The sequence below is a fragment of the Tubulanus polymorphus genome, chromosome 7 (genome assembly GCF_964204645.1).
Source record: "Tubulanus polymorphus chromosome 7, tnTubPoly1.2, whole genome shotgun sequence".
NCBI classification, from domain to species: Eukaryota; Metazoa; Nemertea; class Palaeonemertea; order Tubulaniformes; family Tubulanidae; genus Tubulanus; species Tubulanus polymorphus.
In genome coordinates this window covers 1,622,329-1,642,900 of record NC_134031.1, presented here as the reverse complement: position 1 = coordinate 1,642,900, position 20,572 = coordinate 1,622,329, and the positions used below count along the sequence as shown (strand labels likewise).

At 40.0% G+C, this 20,572-nt stretch overlaps 4 protein-coding genes across 4 annotated transcripts in view; 1 reads left to right on the top strand and 3 right to left on the bottom strand.

Moving 5' to 3' along the window:
* Positions 1-116: 116 nt before the first annotated feature.
* Positions 117-11,293, bottom strand: LOC141909047 (uncharacterized). Its single transcript, XM_074799378.1, has 7 exons — positions 11,225-11,293; positions 4,449-4,519; positions 3,778-3,927; positions 3,599-3,691; positions 1,457-2,913; positions 1,277-1,344; positions 117-248 (listed from the first exon to the last, which is right to left on the bottom strand). The coding sequence occupies exons 3-7, from the start codon at positions 3,925-3,927 to the stop codon at positions 208-210; spliced, it is 1,809 nt and encodes a 602-aa protein (XP_074655479.1). The 5' UTR covers positions 4,449-4,519; positions 11,225-11,293; the 3' UTR covers positions 117-207.
* LOC141908437 (uncharacterized) lies at positions 7,353-8,375 on the bottom strand. The gene is made up of 5 exons (XM_074798486.1): positions 8,290-8,375; positions 8,106-8,205; positions 7,961-8,022; positions 7,804-7,884; positions 7,353-7,720 (listed from the first exon to the last, which is right to left on the bottom strand). Exons 1-5 carry the CDS (start codon positions 8,373-8,375, stop codon positions 7,546-7,548), a joined length of 504 nt encoding a protein of 167 aa, XP_074654587.1. The 3' UTR covers positions 7,353-7,545.
* Positions 11,294-11,679: 386 nt separating the features above from the next.
* Positions 11,680-12,982, top strand: LOC141908436 (DNA repair protein XRCC2-like). Its single transcript, XM_074798485.1, has 2 exons — positions 11,680-11,697; positions 12,146-12,982. The coding sequence occupies exons 1-2, from the start codon at positions 11,680-11,682 to the stop codon at positions 12,980-12,982; spliced, it is 855 nt and encodes a 284-aa protein (XP_074654586.1).
* Positions 12,983-16,256: 3,274 nt separating this feature from the next.
* LOC141909369 (TBC1 domain family member 2B-like) overlaps positions 16,257-20,572 on the bottom strand; it is a 38,840-nt gene continuing 34,524 nt past the window's right edge. The window contains exons 28-30 of the mRNA XM_074799817.1: positions 19,054-20,132; positions 18,615-18,702; positions 16,257-16,949 (exon numbers count right to left, since the gene is read on the bottom strand). Coding sequence (XP_074655918.1) covers positions 16,794-16,949; positions 18,615-18,702; positions 19,054-20,132 — 1,323 coding nt within the window. The 3' untranslated portion in view covers positions 16,257-16,793. The remainder of the gene's footprint in view (positions 16,950-18,614; positions 18,703-19,053; positions 20,133-20,572) is intronic.

The window sequence follows — 20,572 nt, the reverse complement described above, 5'->3', positions numbered from 1 at the left end:
CCTCGGAATTTGGTTTGTTGCAATCAAGAAAATACAAGTAGACATTTAGTCCATCCTCAACGATGATCCTCTCCACAAAATAAATTCAACACAAGGCTACTGAGATTAATTGTCGACTTCTGAATGATGAAAAATTCTTTATTACTTAAAAAATCTAACCCTCCTCCCTCCCCTCCACAAGTAAAACGCACTTCTTTCTTTCCTCCGTCATTTTGTCAATTTGACAACAGCTAATGGAAGCGGTTGGTCTGAAATAACAAAAGAAAAAACGCAAATTAAACAAATCTATAAATCCTGCAGCGATTCCACAGAAACTTCATATCAATGAAAAGAGAACCCATTTTCTAGAGGCTTCAAAACGTAAAGATTTATTACATTCGTTTCAAACAAAACATGAAAATCTATCTGCATCTCGGACAACATGCTTATTATTGCAAAATTCAAAAAAGTAAATAAATTCAAAATTGTTCATTCTCGAGGCATAACATAAATAAATACAGTACAACTGATCTATTTCCGATCTGTCGCTTGTCAAAAAGAAATAAATGCATTTTTTTTCAGACAAAACTTTTTCAAACCAATTCTTTTTCATTTGTTATGTACACAATTTTACAAGTGCATGCTACGTGTGTTGTATATGCCACTACATTAGATACACAAACATTACCGATCTGCACAGGTCTATCCTATAATGAGATTAACTTATCAAAACTTATCAAAATAAAGAACCCTAATAATAAGTCAATCATGATAAAGTTCTTTCAACGCATTCGAACGACAATTTAACATTAATCGTATTAAATCACATAGAAAAGGTCGACGATATGACATAATTTCAACACTGTTGTACTAGAAAGATAAAGACCTACTATATGCAGTTTTAAAATCAAGAATTTGTTCTATCAAAAATTTAAACGCCACGACATTTCAAACTCACTAGAGATCACCAACAGGTGATCATCATCAAGTGAGACTTCACTGCGTTGTGTCATTTTAATTTTTGATTAAACGAATTCTTGATTCTAAAACTTATCAGTCTATATACAGTGGGTTTTATCTGTTCTCCGTGTTTGATTGTAGCTATTCTACTACTGTAGATTAGAACTAGGTCTGGAATTTAGAGAGGTTTAATTGAAAGTTAAATCTGGACTCAATTGCACAGTTCTTGTTTTGACTAATGAGTCGAAACCAAAAGTTGGTATAGTTAGACGAGGAAGGTAGGACTCGAGAAGACACCTCCCTCCCTGGTCAGACACCTTACAGTAATAGTACATACCAGGAAATAATGTATCACAATCGTGTAAACAAGACAACGCCCATTCGACAGCTTCACTACTACTTAAACTGTAATTACAAGTTTACAAATCAAAAGTATCGACGAAATACGTACAAAAAGTTGTTCGCAGCAAGAAAATTAAAATTCGAATAATTGTCGGTAAAACTGTAGTCAACTCACCTAACGATTGCCGAATCAAACTTTCCACTTTTCTCGATGTGAATATCGATAATTTGTCCGAATTGTTCTAAGAATTCTCGAAGCGTCTGCTTCTCACAACCTCTCGGTAAATTATCGATACGAATTCGTGGATTTCGTTCGGCTGCTGATTTTTTTGTAGATTTACCGCTATTATCGCTATTGACGATGACGCTATTGTCTGTTTTTTTTACCGCACCTGCGAACGTTTTCGGATGCTGCTGCTGCTGCTGCTGCTGTCCCGTCGAGGATGAATTGCTTTTCTCCAGATTTTTTGCAGGTGACATCGCGACTAGTTTCTTCTTGCCGATTGATGATGTTTTTCTGAGAGGCTGCGGCTGCTGCTGCTTCTGTGGCTGCTGCTGAGTCGTTGTTTCAGTTTTATCTGAGGCGCGATTTTTCTTCGACGATTTTTTCGACGAGACAAATTTTATATCGATGTCGTCGTTCCAATCGATGACGGATTTCGGAGTCCATATCGACGCCGATGAGGAGGATGGCTCCGTCTGCTCGCAATACGTCTGCCGCTGATCAGCGCCTAAATCCGGAAACTGATTCGTACAATCGATTTTAATCGGCGCCGAATTCGAGAATAAATTACGATTTCGACTTCGCGAAAAAAGATCGTCCTCGAATCCGTCGTCGTTCGCGAATTCATTCGCGCCGAAAAATATCTCGTCCGTTTTCATCGCGACGATTTCGTCGGATTGTTTCGACGGGCGCCACTTCGGAGTTGCTTTACGATCGGCTAAAATACGATCGTAACTAGAATCGCTACACTTTTCATCATTTTTCGGAAGGTCGTCAAGATCGTCATCGTTTTCGTCATCTTCCGTTCGTTCAGCTGCCGCTAGTTTCAACTGCTCGACGAGCGAAGTCACGTCGGAGTTTTTCACCGATCGTTTATTTTCGCTTCTCGTAGATTCGCGTTTTGATTTCGTCGTCGTCGTTTTATTGTTCTTAATTTCTTCACATAATCGATCGTAAAGACTCGTTCCGTTAACGGCCTTCGGGTAAACTCCTCTTTCACAACCAGCAGACGAGGAGACGACTCGACGATCGGCAGACGCCGTTTGATCAGAGGACGGAGCGTGATAAATCATAGAATTAGCAGCCGTACTATCAATACTATAAATACTATCACAGATCTGCGAGTTGGATGGAATTTCATCAGATTTGACTAGAAAGTTCTTGTCAACAGTTTCATCGTTAACTGCATCTTCGAACTGATCGGCGAAGTCTTTTTCTTGAAGAAGACGTGAATTCGGCGACTGCGACGAATTTCGTTCGTCTTTTTTGACGTCCACATTTTTCGAGGTGAATCCCGTGTTATTTCCAAAACCGCCAGCGCCGGCACCTGCAGTACCGGTGCTGTTAGCTGTTATTTGTTGGCGATTGAGACTCGAACAGGAACTGCCGCGCGACAAAGATTTGTTACTCTGCGAAAAAATGTCAATGATTTTTCTTTTACCTTTTAACAACTTTAACAAAATACACATCTTAATGCGAGTCCCTTTAAACCATTTAACGGATGAATTAATGAGGTCTAAGTGGCTCCCCCAATTAAATTTAGTGAAGTTGCACTTTCTTCTAAAACAAGGTCTTATGCTTGAAATTAATCATTATGTTGTTTTGTGTTCAATGAAATACGTTTCTGATTTTTTAGATAATTTTGGGGGTCAATGGTGACCTGGGGGCGGATAGGCTACACAGATAGCCGTTCTCTCTTGGCTCATACCCGTTAAATTCAGTAATTTCACTTTTTCCCACAAGGTTCCATTATAGTAACAAATTAAGTCATTGGAAACACCAGTAGAACAGGTCTATAATTGTGAAATCTTAAACAGGAGAGTTAAAGTTGGCCTCAGTGAGTTAGCTCAGGAATTTGAGACAGTTTAGGGGTTAAAGAATTAGCAGCACATACTTAAAGGGTATTGAATACACAAGACTGCGCTTATCTGGGATCTGATCAATCAGAGAAAACTTTCAGTTCAGTTTGACGACAGTGGAGTAAAAATTCATTCACTTCCAATACGTATAAATCATCGAGTCTTAACAGGAAAACAGCGCAACTGATTCCGGACAATTATAAAATGTAAAGAGGGATTGTTTGTTTTTACTTACTGTTGACTGAACAGAGTGGACAACATCGGCTAAAATCTTCGCTCGACCTCGTCCTCGACTCGGTTTCTTACCTAAACTCGGTGATTGACCGGGCTGCAAAAAACAATCGCCTCAATTAGTATTTCTAAACAAAATCTCTCTCGGTTGAGATAAATGCTTTAGGTAGTATAGGTACGTACAGTCATTGCTCTGGGAGGGCGAAGACTCGTCAGATCCGGTAACTTCGATATTCCACGACCGTAGCATAGAGAACACGGGGTAGCGCCTTCCTCGACAGGGGGCGCCTCGTACGCCCAACCGTAATGATCATTATTCAATACAAGGGTCATCTGAAAATAAATTAACAAACAAAATATGAATGTAAAATCACACCGCAGCAGTCCTTGGCTCTGATCCACATACCCCGGCAGTCCTTGGCTCTGATCCACATACCCCGGCAGTCCCTGGCTCTGATCCACATACCCCGGCAGTCCCTGGCTCTGATCCACACAACCCTGGCTCTGATCTAAACACCCTGATTGGCTAGATTAGACTGCCTGGGGCCGTCTTAAACAATCCTGGGCAGTTTAATTAAGGTACGCGGCCTCGGTAGCTGGGATAAGATGGTGTGTTCACCACGGCGCTCTGTATATACTGCGTGTACTAAGAGCTGGCAAGTGAGGATGAGGCAGGCAGGCCCGAGGAGGGGCCAGGCCCACAGCAGTCCTGCGGCGTTCGGTTAGAAAAAAGAAAGTAGCTGTAACTAACTGTGTAAGTGTAACACAGCGAGTGAAAAAGGATTAGGTCTGGAAGCGAGTTAAGTCGAAAAGACTCTAGTGTTGTTGAAGTTGTTCTCTCAAATTTCACTTACTCTGGACGAGGATTATCAATCTCACTGCACAGAGCTGCAACTTCGTACCGGTGTGGACGTCGAGGCGGCAGCATATGAGTTAAACTGCAGCGTCCCGTGAGAGGACCCGGGCCTGTGACGGGACATGGGTCCTCTCACGGGACAAATGTAGAATTCTTACATGAAACGTCGATTCCAATGCTAGCGGTTTCGAGTCCCTTATATATTCTTATGTATTCTGCCTATAACGATTATGAATAAATAAATTCAACTATCGATTGTAATTATTACATTTTCCATTTTGATTTCATTTATAAATACATAAGGGCCTACCGAAAAATTCTAATTTACTGCAGGGCCAGGGGGACAATAGGGGATATGAATGCACGTTTTTCACGCAGGATTTTACAACGGCCGGGAACCCGCGATTCAAGTTACCGTCCCGTGAGAGGTCCCGATTCAACACAATGTCCCGTGAGAGGACCCGATTTTAAATACTGTCCCGTGAGAGGACCCGATTAAACACACTGTTCCGTGAGAGGACCCGATTTTGAATACTGCCCCGTTAGAGGACCCTATTTTAAATACTGTCCCGCGAAGGAACCCGATTTTAAATACTGTCCCGTGAGAGGACCCGATTCAACACACTGTCCCGTGAGAGGACCCTATTTTAAATACTGTCCCGCGAAGGAACCCGATTTTAAATACTGTCCGTGAGAGGACCCGATTCAACACACTGTCCCGTGAGAGGACCCTATTTTAAATACTGTCCCGCGAAGGAACCCGATTTTAAATACTGTCCCGTGAGAGGACCCGATTCAACACACTGTCCGTGAGAGGGCCCTATTTTAAATACTGTCCCGCGAAGGAACCCGATTTTAAATACTGTCCCGTGAGAGGACCCGATTCAACACACTGTCCCGTGAGAGGACCCGAATCAACTTACTGTCCCGTGAGAGGACCTGGTTTCAAATAATGTCACGTGAGAGGGCCCGATTCAACACACTGTCCCGTGAGAGGACCCGATTTTGAATACTGTCTCGTTAGAGGACCCTATTTTAAATACTGTCCCGTGAGAGGACCCGATTCAACACACTGTCCCGTGAGAGGACCCTATTTTAAATACTGTCCCGTGAGAGGACCCGATTTTAAATACTGTCCCGTGAGAGGACCCGGTTCAACACACTGTCCCGTGAGAGGACCCTATTTTAAATACTGTCCCGCGAAGGAACCCGATTTTAAATACTGTCCCGTGAGAGGACCCGATTCAACACACTGTCCCGCGAGAGGACCCTATTTTAAATACTGTCCCGCGAAGGAACCCGATTTTAAATACTGTCCCGTGAGAGGACCCGATTCAACACACTGTCCCGTGAGAGGACCTGGTTTCAAATAATGTCCCGTGAGAGGACCCGGATCAACTTACTGTTCCGTGAGAGGACCTGGTTTCAAATAATGTCACATGAGAGGACCCGGTTCAACACACTGTCCCGTGAGAGGACCCGATTTTAAATACTGTCCCGTTAGAGGACCCTATTTTAAATACTGTCCCGTGAGAGGACCCGATTCAACACACTGTCCCGTGAGAGGACCCGAATCAACACACTGTCCCGTGAGAGGACCCTATTTTAAATACTGTCCCGCGAAGGAACCCGATTTTAAATACTGTCCCGTGAGAGGACCCGGTTCAACACACTGTCCCGTGAGAGGACCCGATTCAACACACTGTCCCGTAAGTGGACCCTATTTTAAATACTGTCCCGTGAGAGGACCCGATTCAACATACTGTCCCGTGAGAGGACCCGATTCAACACACTGTCCCGTGAGAGGACCCGAATCAACTTACTGTCCCGTGAGAGGACCTGGTTTCAAAGAATGTCACGTGAGAGGACTCGGTTCAACACACTGTCCCGTGAGAGGACCTGGTTTCAAATAATGTCACGTGAGAGGGCCCGATTCAACACTCTGTCCCGTGAGAGGACCCGATTCAACACACTGTCCCGTGAGAGGGCCCGCTTTTAAATAATGTCCCGTGAGAGGACCCGATTCAACATACTGTCCCGTGAGAGGACCCGATTCAACACACTGTCCCGTGAGAGGACCCGAATCAACTTACTGTTCCGTGAGAGGACCTGGTTTCAAAGAATGTCACGTGAGAGGACTCGGTTCAACACACTGTCCCGTGAGAGGACTAATGAAATTGTCCACTTTGTCAATGTTGAGTCCCATGCTCATAATGATAATGCATTTTTGCCATATATAAAAATTACAACAAGAAATTATTATTTCAACAATATGCGTACAATGATGGCTGGATGTACGTACTAAAAGCCAAATTGGCTATGTCCCCTTAAAACATAAAACAAATCGTATATATGTGAAATTATGTTCAGTTATTTATTTATCAAAATCTGTAAACCATATTACATTCGAAGACTATATTATTCATATTTGAACATAAACAACATACGTTGGAATTCGAAATCAATTTAGCATTTTAGATTACTAAATCTTTGTCGCCAAACTAAATTATTACTTATCATTTAATTATTAATTATTACTTTACACGGTAAAAAAGGTTATCATCAATTCTTTCATATTTCCCCTTTTACTCTTCAGCAATATTTCCCAATTCCGGATAGATGTATTATAATTTGAACCAAAAATTATCATTTCATATTGGATGACAGAAAACGCCCTTGTCTGTTAAGACACAATACAAAAATAATATTTAACACGAAGTAGTACACAGCATAAGACATCGACAACAAACCAGGCAGATAAAACGATCCACTAATTAACAACAATTTACAATACCATCTCGGCCCCGGCTGGAATCTTTCAACCATCATTCATAACTTCTGAAACATCATTGCAAAGAACTTCTATAGGCTATATACTACACACATCTATTAGAAGACTGGACAGCATTTCAACAATTCAAACATCCATGTCACAATCTGGTTCCTATTAAAACCATTACCAAAATTCAGCAAAGACCATCTCTAGCAATCCAAAAATTCATCGCAACAAGAAAACTTATTCCATAGAATACAATCATTACGGGATAACCAATCTACAACAGCTCCCATTTAAGAATCGAAAACTGCTTCACTCTTCAATAATCTGGCAAGAAGTATTTGGACATTAGTCGTTGTACATCTTTTAGTTTTTTGGCCTCTGTTCTTCTTCCAAGAATATCAGCCTCGTTGTATGTGATATTTCGGTAGGTTGACACCAATAAACAAATGGCCTCTTTAAGCAAAACGTCATTAACATACGTTACTGCTGACCTGAAAAATATTTTAATACAATGAATATAACATGGATGAAATTCTTTTAAGAAATTAGCAATAGAAGATGAGAATGAACTTACGTCTTTCCTTCTTTAAAAACTGAATTCAGCATTTTAGAATGATGTTGTCGGAGGGTCATGTAGCGAGTTGAATATGGTTTCCTGTAATTGAAATGAATTGATTATCATTTCGAAATATAGTAAAAAAACTTCACGTCTGATTCATGTATATACTTACGATTTGTCCGCAAAGGTAGGGCTGACGTATGATTTCATTACACTATAGAGATATGCATGGCCCTTTAAAATATTGAATATTACGATGATCGAAAGAAAGCTCATTTATTTGTACGCATTTCATATTTTCTGTTATCAATGCTTACCTCATCAGTTAAAAGCCCATAGCCATATCCTTTCAGTTCTTTTTCGGCTCTTTCATGGTCTTTGTTAATCAAGTCCAAATGTCTCCTGAATTCCGGCCTTCTGAAACCAAAGATTGTATATTATCAACAAAAGTTTGAAAAATTCAACAAACTGGCGAGATTTCTACTAAGGTACAATATTTACCTCTTGTCTTTTATCTCGGCATTAATTATACGAGAAACGTGATATTCAACCGCGCCAAGCTGCGAAAAGAAAAACATTTGATTCATTGCTTTCTAGTGGAAAATGGCAAGAGTTTCGTATGCATTATGTATCGGATTCCATACCTGACTCTTAATGAATCGTTTAGGTACCTATATAAAAAGAATGCAATCACATTGTATAAAAGGATAGCATAGCAAGGATATTGGCATAGCTTATTTGATCAAAATATTTTTTTAGTTCATCGCTTACCTGCAAAACACGTTTCGCATCTATAGTCAATTTTCTCCACAGTATCTTCGTTCAGACCAATACATTTCGGATGGAACCACCCACTACATTCATCGCATTGCAAATACTTCCTAAAATGCAAATGCAGAAAATTTTGAAAGTGAAGGTAAGTGAAAGTGAAAGTGAAGGTAAAAGATTTTTTCGACAATGACGACTGAATCTTAAAACAACAGCCTGATCTTATATGATATAATTAAGCTTTACCTTCCATCATCTGGTTTCTTGCAAACGCAGTAGATTCCTTTATCGACAACCCGTCTTCTTTTTTTCTGCGGTTCTCAGAGGTAACTGTCACTTTGACGCTATGAAATTCAATTAATTAACCCTTAGCTGACATGAACAAGGCTTCTGATGGCTGTATTATTTTTGCCAAATAGTCAGAAGGGGTGGCATATACTATCAACTTACCGTCTTCCGTGGGTTAGGCCGCAAGGTTACCCTCTGACACTCTCGACTGACACGCGTCGTCTTGGGATATAGCTCCTTTTTACTAGGGCAACGTAGTGAATATCTTGAATATGCCCTAGTAAGATGGGTTCAGCATTTTTACATTCGACAGGATCTATCATATTGATGTTTGACTGCTCTGAACTGGTATATAGTACCATTGGTCTCCCTTAACAGTCAGCTGTGGCACGGACAACTAAAGCATCGGCCCAGGTGGTTCTTTGTCTCATTTTATTAAGATATAATGGCCATGTCAGATGAGACTCCAGAAAGTCGGCCTTATCAGCCCCATCCAGCGAAGCAAACCATAATATGTGTATATAATATTTATTGTAGTGCTGTCTTGATATATCAATGGGTTTTTAATTTACTTACAGCGCAATACCTATTTTCAGAAAGGTATGAAACAGCCATTAATCGTAGCTCATGTGCTGTTATGTCAACGTTTTCTCGCCTCAATTGTTCGACAACAGCTGCAAAAAAAGCAGCTTCCGTCATCCGCGACCGACACAATATTCAGATTGGATTCGGAAACTAGAGATTGAAGCCTTTTCTCTGCACTCTGACGGAGATGTGACTCTTTGAGTGATAACTCCATACTGATTTTAATCTGTTCTGCCTCGGTGAGATTTTGTATGTCAAAGACGTCGTCATACAATCTAAGCCAGCCGTCTTCTGCGGACACCTGTAATTTCATACAGTAAAATATATTTTTTTTCAATATTTGATCATTTTTTCATATTGTACATTGAAGTTTTCATGCAACAACTTTTGGCTCACGTTTGAAATATCATCGCCCACGTCGTCGTCTTGGTCCTGTCGTTCGCCGGATACCTATAAATCAAAATAGAGAAATATTCCACCAATATTCACTATTTGTCATAAAGATACTCATTCAACAACGTTTGGCTCACGGGACAGTGCGTTGAATCGGGTCCTCTCACGGGACAGTGTGTTGAATCGGGTCCTCTCATGGGACATTATTTGAAACCGGGTCCTCTCATGGGACAGCAAGTTGATTCGGGTCCTCTCACGGGACAGTATTAGAAATCGGGTCCTCTCACGGGACAGTGTGTTGAATCGGGCCCTCTCACGGGACATTATTTGAAACCGGGCCCTCTCACGGGACAGCAAGTTGATTCGGGTCTTCTCACGGGACAGTATTTAAAATCGGGTCCTCTCACGGGACAGTGTGTTGATACGGGCCCTCTCGCGGGACATTATTTGAAACCGGGTCCTCTCACGGGACAGTGTGTTGAATCGGGCCCTCTCGCGGGACAGTATTTAAAATCGGGTTCCTTCGCGGGACAGTATTTAAAATAAGGTCCTCTCACGGGAGAGTGTGTTGAACCGGGTCCTCTAACGGGACAGTATTTAAAATCGGGTCCTCTCACGTGACAGTGTGTTGAATCGGGTCCTCTCACGGGACATTATTTAAAATCGGGCCCTCTCACGGGACAGTGTGTTGAACCGGGTCCTCTCACGGGACAGCAAGTTGATTCGGGTCATCTCACGGGACAGTATTTAAAACCGGACCCTCTCACGGGACAGTGTGTTGAATCGGGTCCTCTCACGGGACATTATTTAAAATCGGGCCCTCTCACGGGACAGTATTTGAAATCGGGTCCTCTCACGGGACAGTAAGTTGAATCGGGTCTTCTCACGGGACAGTGTGTTGAATCGGGTCCCTCACTTTGAATTCTCTCTCGAGAGTGATCTAGGGCCATTAAGTTGCCCCCTCCACTTTTACTTTTGTTTGCAGTGTAACGCTTAACAAACGGTTACTAACACCATTGGCACCAAAATTGTCAAGATACATTCACTTTATTTTCGATAGTATGAGTCAGTCTATACACTAAAAATTGAAATTTCGATAGCTGTGGTTCTGTCTTCTCTTGATCCGATCTTCATTATTACATTTAATGTTTCGATTTGATGATATCATTGATCTGAAATAATAAAATTACGAACAAATTTCGATTATTAACATGTTCTTAACATTATTTTGAGTGTATATAGTAACCATTCCAGTGCAGTTTCTTTCGACATTTCGTCTACGAAATGCAAAGTTTTCATTTTCCATCGGGACCTGTGACGGGACATCCTTGTCCCGTCACAGGCCCCAGGTCCTCTCACGGGACATGCTGCATAGCTGCAGTTTAACCTGTTTCGGCGGCAGTAGTGAATTTAGGTCTGTCTGCAGAGTTTCCAGAACCTGTCATGTCAGGGCCCAAGACCTGACCTGACATGATGGGACCTCAGGTGACAGGTTGATTCGCTAAAATGGAAATCGTTATGACTGAACCGATGATAGGCGATTAGAAGACATGATAGGCGCGGATTTAGAACACATGATAGCCGATGAGAATACAAAGAACATATCGTAGTGCTTTCTGAATGTATTATTCAAAAACAGGCGGTGCAACCAGGATTATCTAAGCTCATCTGATATGAGTCATTCTGCAGATTTTCCAGAACCTGCCCTGAGAGGCCACCTTGCTTCTCAGGGCAGGAACCTGCCCTCAATAAATCGAGTTTTTTGAGTTTAGAAATCTAAATCAATCAAATTGAAGGTCGTTGAGCCGCAAATTATTTGACAGCGAGGTTATAAACTTGAAACTCATTTTAGCGAGAATGGAATCTGGAATTCAGGTAATCATTGATTGTAACGTTAATCGAATTCCAGATCAGTTTTTACCTCGAACGAATCAAAAAGAATGAAAAGCCACTCTAAATTTGACAGGATTCACCGTTTCACTCTCTTCTGCAGGGACGGAAGCTATATTCAACAAGCTATATTCCAATTCCACTGACCACTGTACTGTGTACTGTATTCTCTGGAAAACAAGTTATTTTTTAAAAGTTTCCTGACCTGGGGGGGGGACCCCAAACCCCCTTTTAATGAGCTTCACACGTACAATGCTTGCTACCTATACTTGGTAGCCGTTGGCAGATCATAGCTGCAGTAATTTCTAGGAATATAGTCAAATTGACCGGCTGGATCTGCCCTGGCTGTCACTGTACTGTTTATGACAATGGAGTGATTCCTCTGTCTATTGGATGTGCGATTCTTCTTCCATTTCAACTTCTTTCGTTTTAGTTTTTTTCAAGGCTCGGGACTCGATCGACGTTGAAAGGTTTACACGTCGATCTGTTTGGAGAAAGTGGTCCGGAGGCCGGTTGCGTGTACGAACTGACCGGAGACGCGGGCACCGCGAAAACATTAACGCTTTTACATCTGATAACGCGCGCAATCTTACCCGAACAATGGAACGGTGTTCCTCTATACGGACTCGGCGTAGAACTGGTTTTCATCGATACCGATTATCAATTTTCGATTTTAAAACTCGCGACGTTAATCGAGACATTCGTGAACGAACGAGTTTCGTCGAGCGGCGACGGCCGAAAATTCTCCGAAGAGGAAACGGAAAATTTCGTTAAAAACGCACTGAAAAATATACATATTTTACGCTGCGCGAACAGCAGCCAATTATTGATAACGTTGCTTTCGATCGAATCTTTCATCTCCAGTCGACCGGAAATAGCCGGTATTTTTGTCGACAGTATCGGAGCGTTCTATTGGCTAGATCGCTCGAACGGCGGCGATTGTCGCGCCGTACAGGAAGCTAACACGCGCAGAATCGTGAATATTTTACGGAGATTAGTCGAATCGTATAACCTGACGGTGCTCGCGACGAAAACTTTAATTTTTCAAAACCGAGCGACGAAAGAAACGTCGAATCGACAGCAGACCGGCGTAGAGCGACATCAGACCGGCGTAGAGTGGGATTATATGTGCGACGCGTGGACGAGATTCGTTACTGATCGAATTCGATTTGAACATTCTTCCGAAGATCAGTCGTTTTGCTGCGTTTCAAAAACGTGTGGGAGAAAATTCACAATCTGCGAAACCGGGATTCGATTTATACAGTCGTGAATTCTATTATCATATTTTCATTGACCGTTGTAATAATAATTATCATCTGTCATTAGTTATATTATTGTTGAATAATAAATTTCTACCAGTTTTGTTAAGAAAGATTTTCCTTTCCTGTTTTGCAATTTTATTCAGATTAAGTTTCCTTGAAAATATTATATTTTGTATTGACTCTCCTGAAAGGACTGGCCTCGGAAATGGTTTGAGTTGTGATAGAAATCCACTTGCTCATATGATTGCAAGAGTTCATTCGTATGAAATCCCTTCTACGCACTAAAGAACTGCTCTTGCAAACCAGCAATGCATCTGATAAGGAACTATGGTAGTGCTAGTCTAAGAGAATATAGCATTTGACAATTGGTACAACAGCTGATTGGTTATGAAACTGGTCTCATTCAACACACTTCAAAACTACCAAAGTAACACCTCGGATGCACTCAAGGGGCACTTGTTAAAACAAACTCCCCGCTGACTGTCAGTGTAAATAGAACCGAGTTCACCTGTCACTTAGATAACTCAATAGAATGGTATTCACAACACTCTCCGGATAGACGGGACGCGCCCCTCACCATGAACAGCTAATAAACACACATTTTACACTGGCCTTAGTGACAAATATGCGATAGTAACATAATACAGGCGACTATAAGAATGCGTGTCACTCACTATGACTCTGTGGACATCATGCTAGAGGTTGGAGGATCAAGTCTAGTTGTTTGGGTATGGGTCAGCACGGGGTAGGGCTATTATTTTCTTGCCCTTAACTACGAACTTAAGCCAAAATAGACTTTCAAACCTTACTCAAAATATTAGTTAGGTCTACACAGGTTCTTGTTTTTCCTCGAAGATAACTGCTTCCCCATTAAGAACTGCCCTAAACAAATCCTGGCTACTGGCCCAGTGGAATACTGCATGCATCATTATTGGCAAATAAAAAAAAAACCCTGATCAATTTTAACTGTTGAACTAATATTTTATTGTTTTGACTAGCCGTTATATTGGCAAATTCCCCCAGTTACATAAATATATAATTATATAACAACTATTTCAACAACTACTTACAGTATATTTATTATAGCATTACATGATTTTCGAGTTGAGAAATGAAAGTAACTTCACTGATAGTTTTCATGTCATTAAAGGACTCTAAAAACCGACAGCTGAAAAATCCAAAGTTGAAACTTATATCCATTGAAAACTTGGAATAAAAGAAACAGAAAGATTTGTACATAATTTGAGATCGGTATCTTTTTGAGACACAAAAATCAGTAATTGCTCCATCAGTACATGTATCGTATGAATCTAAATGCACTGAAGACTTTTTACAAAATTTGACAGATAAGATTGAAAACAAGATTTTCAGTGGTTCATATAGCGTAATTTGTTTCCAGAATATATCATATAAAGTATACAAAGAATTGAAAAAAATGAAAAGTGAAAAAACAACAAATGCATAAATTGAAAGATATAATGACTACTAAGGGGCTCACAACAAAATTTTACAAAAAAATGTTTGAAGGTTAAGATAGTAAATTTTCACACTTGAAAAGAACCAAACGAAATATTTGGTTGTGAACTTGTTTATGAAACAGCCGTAGAAGGCAAGGAACACATGACTTTTAAATGCTAAACTAGACTTTAATGAAATGCACACATATCCCAGCAGAAAAATCTGAAGTCTCAAATGTATTTTTTTCACACATCTTATCATTTGTAAAAATTGGATCTAATTATTTGTGAAAATGGCCTGGTTTGTCATTTCAGCAGCAGCAGCAGTACAGTCAGAGAGTTATAGATTTATATATCGTGGGACGGAGATTTCTATGGAAGCAGAAGATATCATTTTAGTAAATGTGTAAGTACTAAGAAGTGTAAGTATGAAGTACAAGCCCTCATCGGAATGCTTTCAAAAATAAATATATTTTGCCGAAGAAAATTCCTTCTATCACAGAATATACATATTATAAATGTATCACTTTTCACAGAATCGTATTCTGTAAATAAAATTTCAAAACTTAACAAATCGAACTACAATCAGTGAATTCAATAATTCTGAAGTATAATGCACTATTTCATTTCTGGGGTGAAATATATTTCAATGATGAATAAATGACTTAAATATTCTTTTTATCTGTTGAAGGTTTAGGTATTGTATGGAGTCTGTGTTCGCATGGTCAAACTGCACATTGAGCATTTCACTGCAACCCAAAGATCACAATCTATCGTACATGTGACTTTAACAAAAAAGTCTGGTATTTTCAAACACTGTGCAGGTTTTTGAGCAATGACCAGGAATTTTGAAATGTAAATTTTCAGCAAATAGAAGTCGCAAATAGCAGCAACAACTGAACAATCGCAAGGAGTACAGTATCCCCTCAAATGGAGCCCATCTAACCTTTATCTAAACTTTATTCAAAATAAGAAGTTCTAAAGAACTGCAATTCGGGAACAGTTGAATCCAGCTTCTATCATTCACATCTCATCAATAGTTTCTTATATCAATTGACAAACATTAATATACAAGTACACATACCATGATTAAGGTGTGGCATTTTTATGTCAATTCATTGTTTATTTTTCTAAACTTCTAAACCCGAGTCCAGTTTGAAAGCTACTGTTATTTCACACGTTTCTATAATCTCATTCTGTATGAAGTATTGATTGATTTGGTCCCAGACACCATCGATTTCTGTTTGTACTAATATGCTTCGGTCAGCTTGTAAACACTTGAACTCAACTCTGAGCAAGTAGTAACAGATTGTCAGGACTGTCCAGCAGGCTGCTGCTCACAACAGACAGAAAATGAAATGCCTCTAGTATATGTAACCATGTAGATTGGACCATTTCTCTTAGGCCCCCTCCGCACAGTAGGGATGTTCTCATTAGAATCTTCAAGGCTGTTGCCCATGCGCGCACAAGTCATATCACAATCTGACCTTAGCATATCTTTGTACTAGACTAGCTACTAACTATGGTGACTTAAAATGCTTATCCTGTTATTTACATATTATTTGTACCCTTAAACCTTAGCGTAATCATACAAATTTTACAGTGGTGTTGCCTAATTACACAAAAGCAAATTATTTCTCTGAGAAAAGTTTGTAACACCACAGTTTCGATACACCGTGGAGTTGAATGGAACCAGCAGTAGTTCAAGAGTTTCTAGAACGGATGCAGAATCATTTCTCTTCAATTAACTATACAATCATTTAACTGTGTAACTGGAAATTGAGATTCACAATTTCCAGGCATAAATACATATATTAATAAGTCGTACAATTTACATTTGTTTCCTCGACCAATCTTTTTCAGAAATCCCTCAAATTTGCTGCCAGTTCTTAATGATGACAATGAACTTATAATTCTATAAACCTGATTCCAGTTCCATAGATACAAGTTCAGCGCTTGACTCAATAGTAAGGATCAATTCATTTCCAAATGTTTGACCCTCGACAGAGTTCGAACCATTTGCAGTTTTCGATTTTCAATACCTTTTGCAACGGTGGCGAAATATCCAAATTTCCATTGCTACTAAATTAGGCATGAGCTTATATTCACTAAGGCATAAGTGATGAAATTTATGAAACTAAATACGTGCACTACTAGACCTACAGTTCTAAAACCGCAAGAAAAATTCATTCAAACCAAAATTTCAACAAATAACTTTACCAAGCCACTCATCGCTTTAACTTTTCCATGATTTTAAGGGCTAGTACGAACTTTGCCTAGAGTCAAATTTGAACTGAAAATTGTAGAACTGTGGAACTGTAATTTGTTCAAATCAATGCTAGCCATACGTATCTACAGAAGTTCACTCGCTTGTTTTTCTGTAAACGACTTGTTCTTCCGATGATAAATTATCCAACGACGACGAAAAACTCGACCATCGATGTCGCATATAAGACGGAGCTCGAGGCATGTTCGATATCGGACATATGTCGAAAATTGGTTCGTTCGTCCACAGTTTCTGAAACGAGAAATCAAATCGATTGTAGATACAGATGAGTATAACATATGAACTGTAACAGGCGTTATAACCGTGATGAAACACTCCACGTTGTAACGAATACCGGTATGATAAAATCCCGCAATGAAACAAGTCCAAAAGGTATCTTTGAGCTTCTGAACTTAGTCCCCTTGGGCCAGTTCCATAGTCAAGACTTAAGTCTAAAAGTAGACTTAAATCTTGAGACTGGTCTTAAGTTATTAGATTTGTTATAGAACTAAAATGGTCTTGGACTGGTCTTAAGTCTAAGTAATGACTATGCAACTGGTCCCTTGTTCGAGACTGTATGTATAATATTTCATGATTAAGTTAATCTTAGTACTTTCCGCAGTTGTGAGTTAGGGTTAACTCTGAGTTAAAGTTTGTTCATTTTCAATGAGTAAACTCAAGAGCTAAATCTCAACTCGGAACTGTAGAACTGGACCCTGAAGATGACTATTAGGATATAGGTGAAATGTCAAAATAATATATTGCAGCTCAAGGATACATTTCAGATGAGTTTTTCTTTTATATTGTGGTATTTTATCGTAAATGAACAGTGGCAGCATTCCCTTCCCAGCGAAGAACCATATTTAGTTTATACCTGAGAACCGGGTTTATACCGGGTAAACCATATCCAAAAATGCCTGTTATTGACTTCAGATTTGAGGAGTCTTTACATGAATTCAACGTCTGAGACCAGGAGTTCACTTTTCAACGTAAGGGTAAAATTTTTGCTGGCTTTTAGCGCAAACCAAAACCACAATGAAATAGTTTGTTTTTTTAGATGATTAGGCAAGGATTCTAGTCGCAGGTAGAATATATGACACAGTAACTTTGGGTTAGTACAACTATATAAATATTCGTCAGATTTAAAGTTAGTTAAACCGTCACCATGACAACAGAACTTCTAACGAGGTTACGCCACCGCGTTCAATCGTGTTCGAGGCGTGGAGGTATCCACGTTATCCACAGCGGATAATGAATAAAACATGTATTCTTTGATGGAATAGCACAGGTTTAGTGGAACATAAAGCACCCGTAAATTAGGAAAATTAAGTAGTAGTACCCACTAGTCTATATACTCAATAAAGTGAAAACCATTTCACTTTTCCATATTTTCTGAAATCAGAAAAGAACAAGCAGCATATTTAAATACGAGGACCGAGCTCTGTCGTAGAGAACAATGATGAACTCCTGGTTTCGAAACGGTTAGCATGCGGCACAATACATAATATAAGCGATATCAAAGTACGTAAATGCCACATTTCCCTCGGGTTCAGATTTTGTGAATATTTTACAAGCCGAAATAGGAGATTGTGAAAAGTTGGTTTGAAGTTCGATGTAAAAATTGAAAAGGAGGTTATAAGACTATACAGATGGTTATAGGTATTCCTGAGTTCAGTATTTTTCTGAAGAGTTCATATTACAGACATTAAACAGCATGCTACAGAAGTAGGTTTGGAATATAATATATATATATGTATGGTATTTAGCTGTGTATGATGACTAACTACTCTGATGCATGTGCAAACTTTAGGATAAACTCATTCGCTACTGACACTCAAATACACACGTATTCAAACTACTGATATCAACATTCTACATGGGTTGGTTCGGGTGCTCTACGCAGGGTTCATTATATACCTCGTTCGGTTCTCGCCGCCATTTCAGGACCGGTTCATCATCACCATAGCAACCAGCGCATGATACGACAACATCCTCATCATTTGATCTAAAATAATTCAAATAACAGCGAAATAGAATTAGGAATATTCACTAAGCCCTAAGTTAAGGGGTAGGCAGATCCAGGGTCAGATTCTGGATCCAAAATCTGATCACATATCTAAGAACGTATTTAGAAAATGGAATTCTGGCAGTAATGCCCTTGACAGGAAAGATACTTTTGATTTAAACACCTTTGATTTACAGCAAGTGCCATTTTCAGGTATTTTTCAACGACATTGTGCCCTTTTTGATATAAAGTGCCTTTCAATAAGGCACTCAAATTTGTAAGCGTCATACAGAAATCACAATAAGATCTGGAGGTTTTTAGAAGTTTCAATCATTATTGAGCGATGTTTACCTGGTCTGTAGCAGACAACGAATCGGTTTATCAGATATTTTCATTTTGACGAGTAGCTGTAACTCTAAACCGTACGGGAAGTCGCTACCGCCCGATTGAATCGATGTGACCGTCATCATACGTTCGTATCTCTGTAACGCTGTAATCACCGGCGACAACGGCTCCTTCCCGTTCATATCCGTATCCTCGTCTTCGTCTTTCGAATCGTAATCGCGTTGAGACGGACCCGATACGTCTTCGTTGCTCGACCAAAATACCGAACTCGAATCGGTCATTCCTTCCGGACGCAGCAGTTCCGCGTTCACGGTAGTTTCATTATTCGTCGGGTTTTCCGCGCTCTCTGACGCGCGATGTATCGTTATATCCGGCGTCAGTTCTGTAGCCGTTGAAGGCGCGTCTGCTGAAAGCGCGTCTGCCGGGTATTTGTTCTCGAGATGATGAAGCGAAGTCCGCGAATCCGTACCGAAATTCAGATCGCTAAACGACGACGGTTTTTTCTTGCTACACGTGATTTTTGTCGCGACGACATTTTTAATTTCGTTTTCAGTCAAAGTTTCATCAGTTTCTATAACGTCGCTATCGGATACGATATTTTTAACGCCGCGGCTCGGACTTCGCGGAACGGAATCGTGAACACTCGATGACGTAATCTCAGTATTTTCGGTCATGTTATTATTTTCAGCGGTCGGAGAATCCTCCGAATCGTCGACGCAATCTTCAAATTCATCGCTATTCGACAGTTTTCCGTTCATCTGCTGGGACGACAAATATTCGATGACGCGTTTATGAGTTTCGACTTTCAACGAATCGGAATTCTCCGATTTATTCGAATTATCGGCGTCAACTGTCTGTTTCGTCGGTTGTTTCAGAGGCGACAGTTGTTGCTGTTGACAAAGTCGTTTTTTTCTCACGAATCGCGGACTGTGCATCGGAGATGTACAGATTATCGGCGAACCGCAGACTTTCGGCGATCGTTGCATATCGGTGTCTAAATCGAATTTCACCGGAGGGGTATTACCCCGTATCGGCGACCTCGAACTCGCGGAGCTGTTCTGCGGACTGGTTTTCAATGTGGAAGACTAAAAAATAAAATTGAAAAGATACGTCATACAGTGTTTTCAAAGACTCAGTATCTCAGACCTGACTAGTTATATCTACTTGGGAGTAGAGAGGGTCAATTTAATGATAAAAATTATCAAAATACTCTCAAAATCACAATGAATTCTTAAGCATTTTCTACCACACCACATGCACTATTATCGTTGTCTGATTGTCTGTCATTTGTCCTGAAAACTATTTCAAAGGAAAATAACGAGGTAGCCAGGTCTGGTATCTTCACTTAACCAGTTAGAGTCAATATGAGGTAAATCACATAAAAATACCATATATCATAAATCTATCCATATAGTATGGATACTCCGGAGTAGTGTAACTAACAATAAAACCATAAATGTGTATGAGAAATAGAGAGAGACAATGATAACTATTGGAGTCACATGCACTAAGACGATAAAATAAA

Coding starts and splice junctions, on each gene's coding strand:
- LOC141909047 (XM_074799378.1), bottom strand. CDS start 3,927: ATGACCCTTGTATTGAATAATGATCATTACGGTTGGGCGTACGAGGCG. Junction 2,914..3,598: donor TCCACTCTGTTCAGTCAACA/GTAAGTAAAAAC, acceptor ATTTTTTCGCAG/AGTAACAAATCTTTGTCGCG. Junction 1,345..1,456: donor TTTGATTCGGCAATCGTTAG/GTGAGTTGACTA, acceptor TTGTAATTACAG/TTTAAGTAGTAGTGAAGCTG.
- LOC141908437 (XM_074798486.1), bottom strand. CDS start 8,375: ATGAATCAAATGTTTTTCTTTTCGCAGCTTGGCGCGGTTGAATATCAC. Junction 7,885..7,960: donor CCTACCTTTGCGGACAAATC/GTAAGTATATAC, acceptor TTTCAATTACAG/GAAACCATATTCAACTCGCT. Junction 7,721..7,803: donor GTTTTTAAAGAAGGAAAGAC/GTAAGTTCATTC, acceptor AATATTTTTCAG/GTCAGCAGTAACGTATGTTA.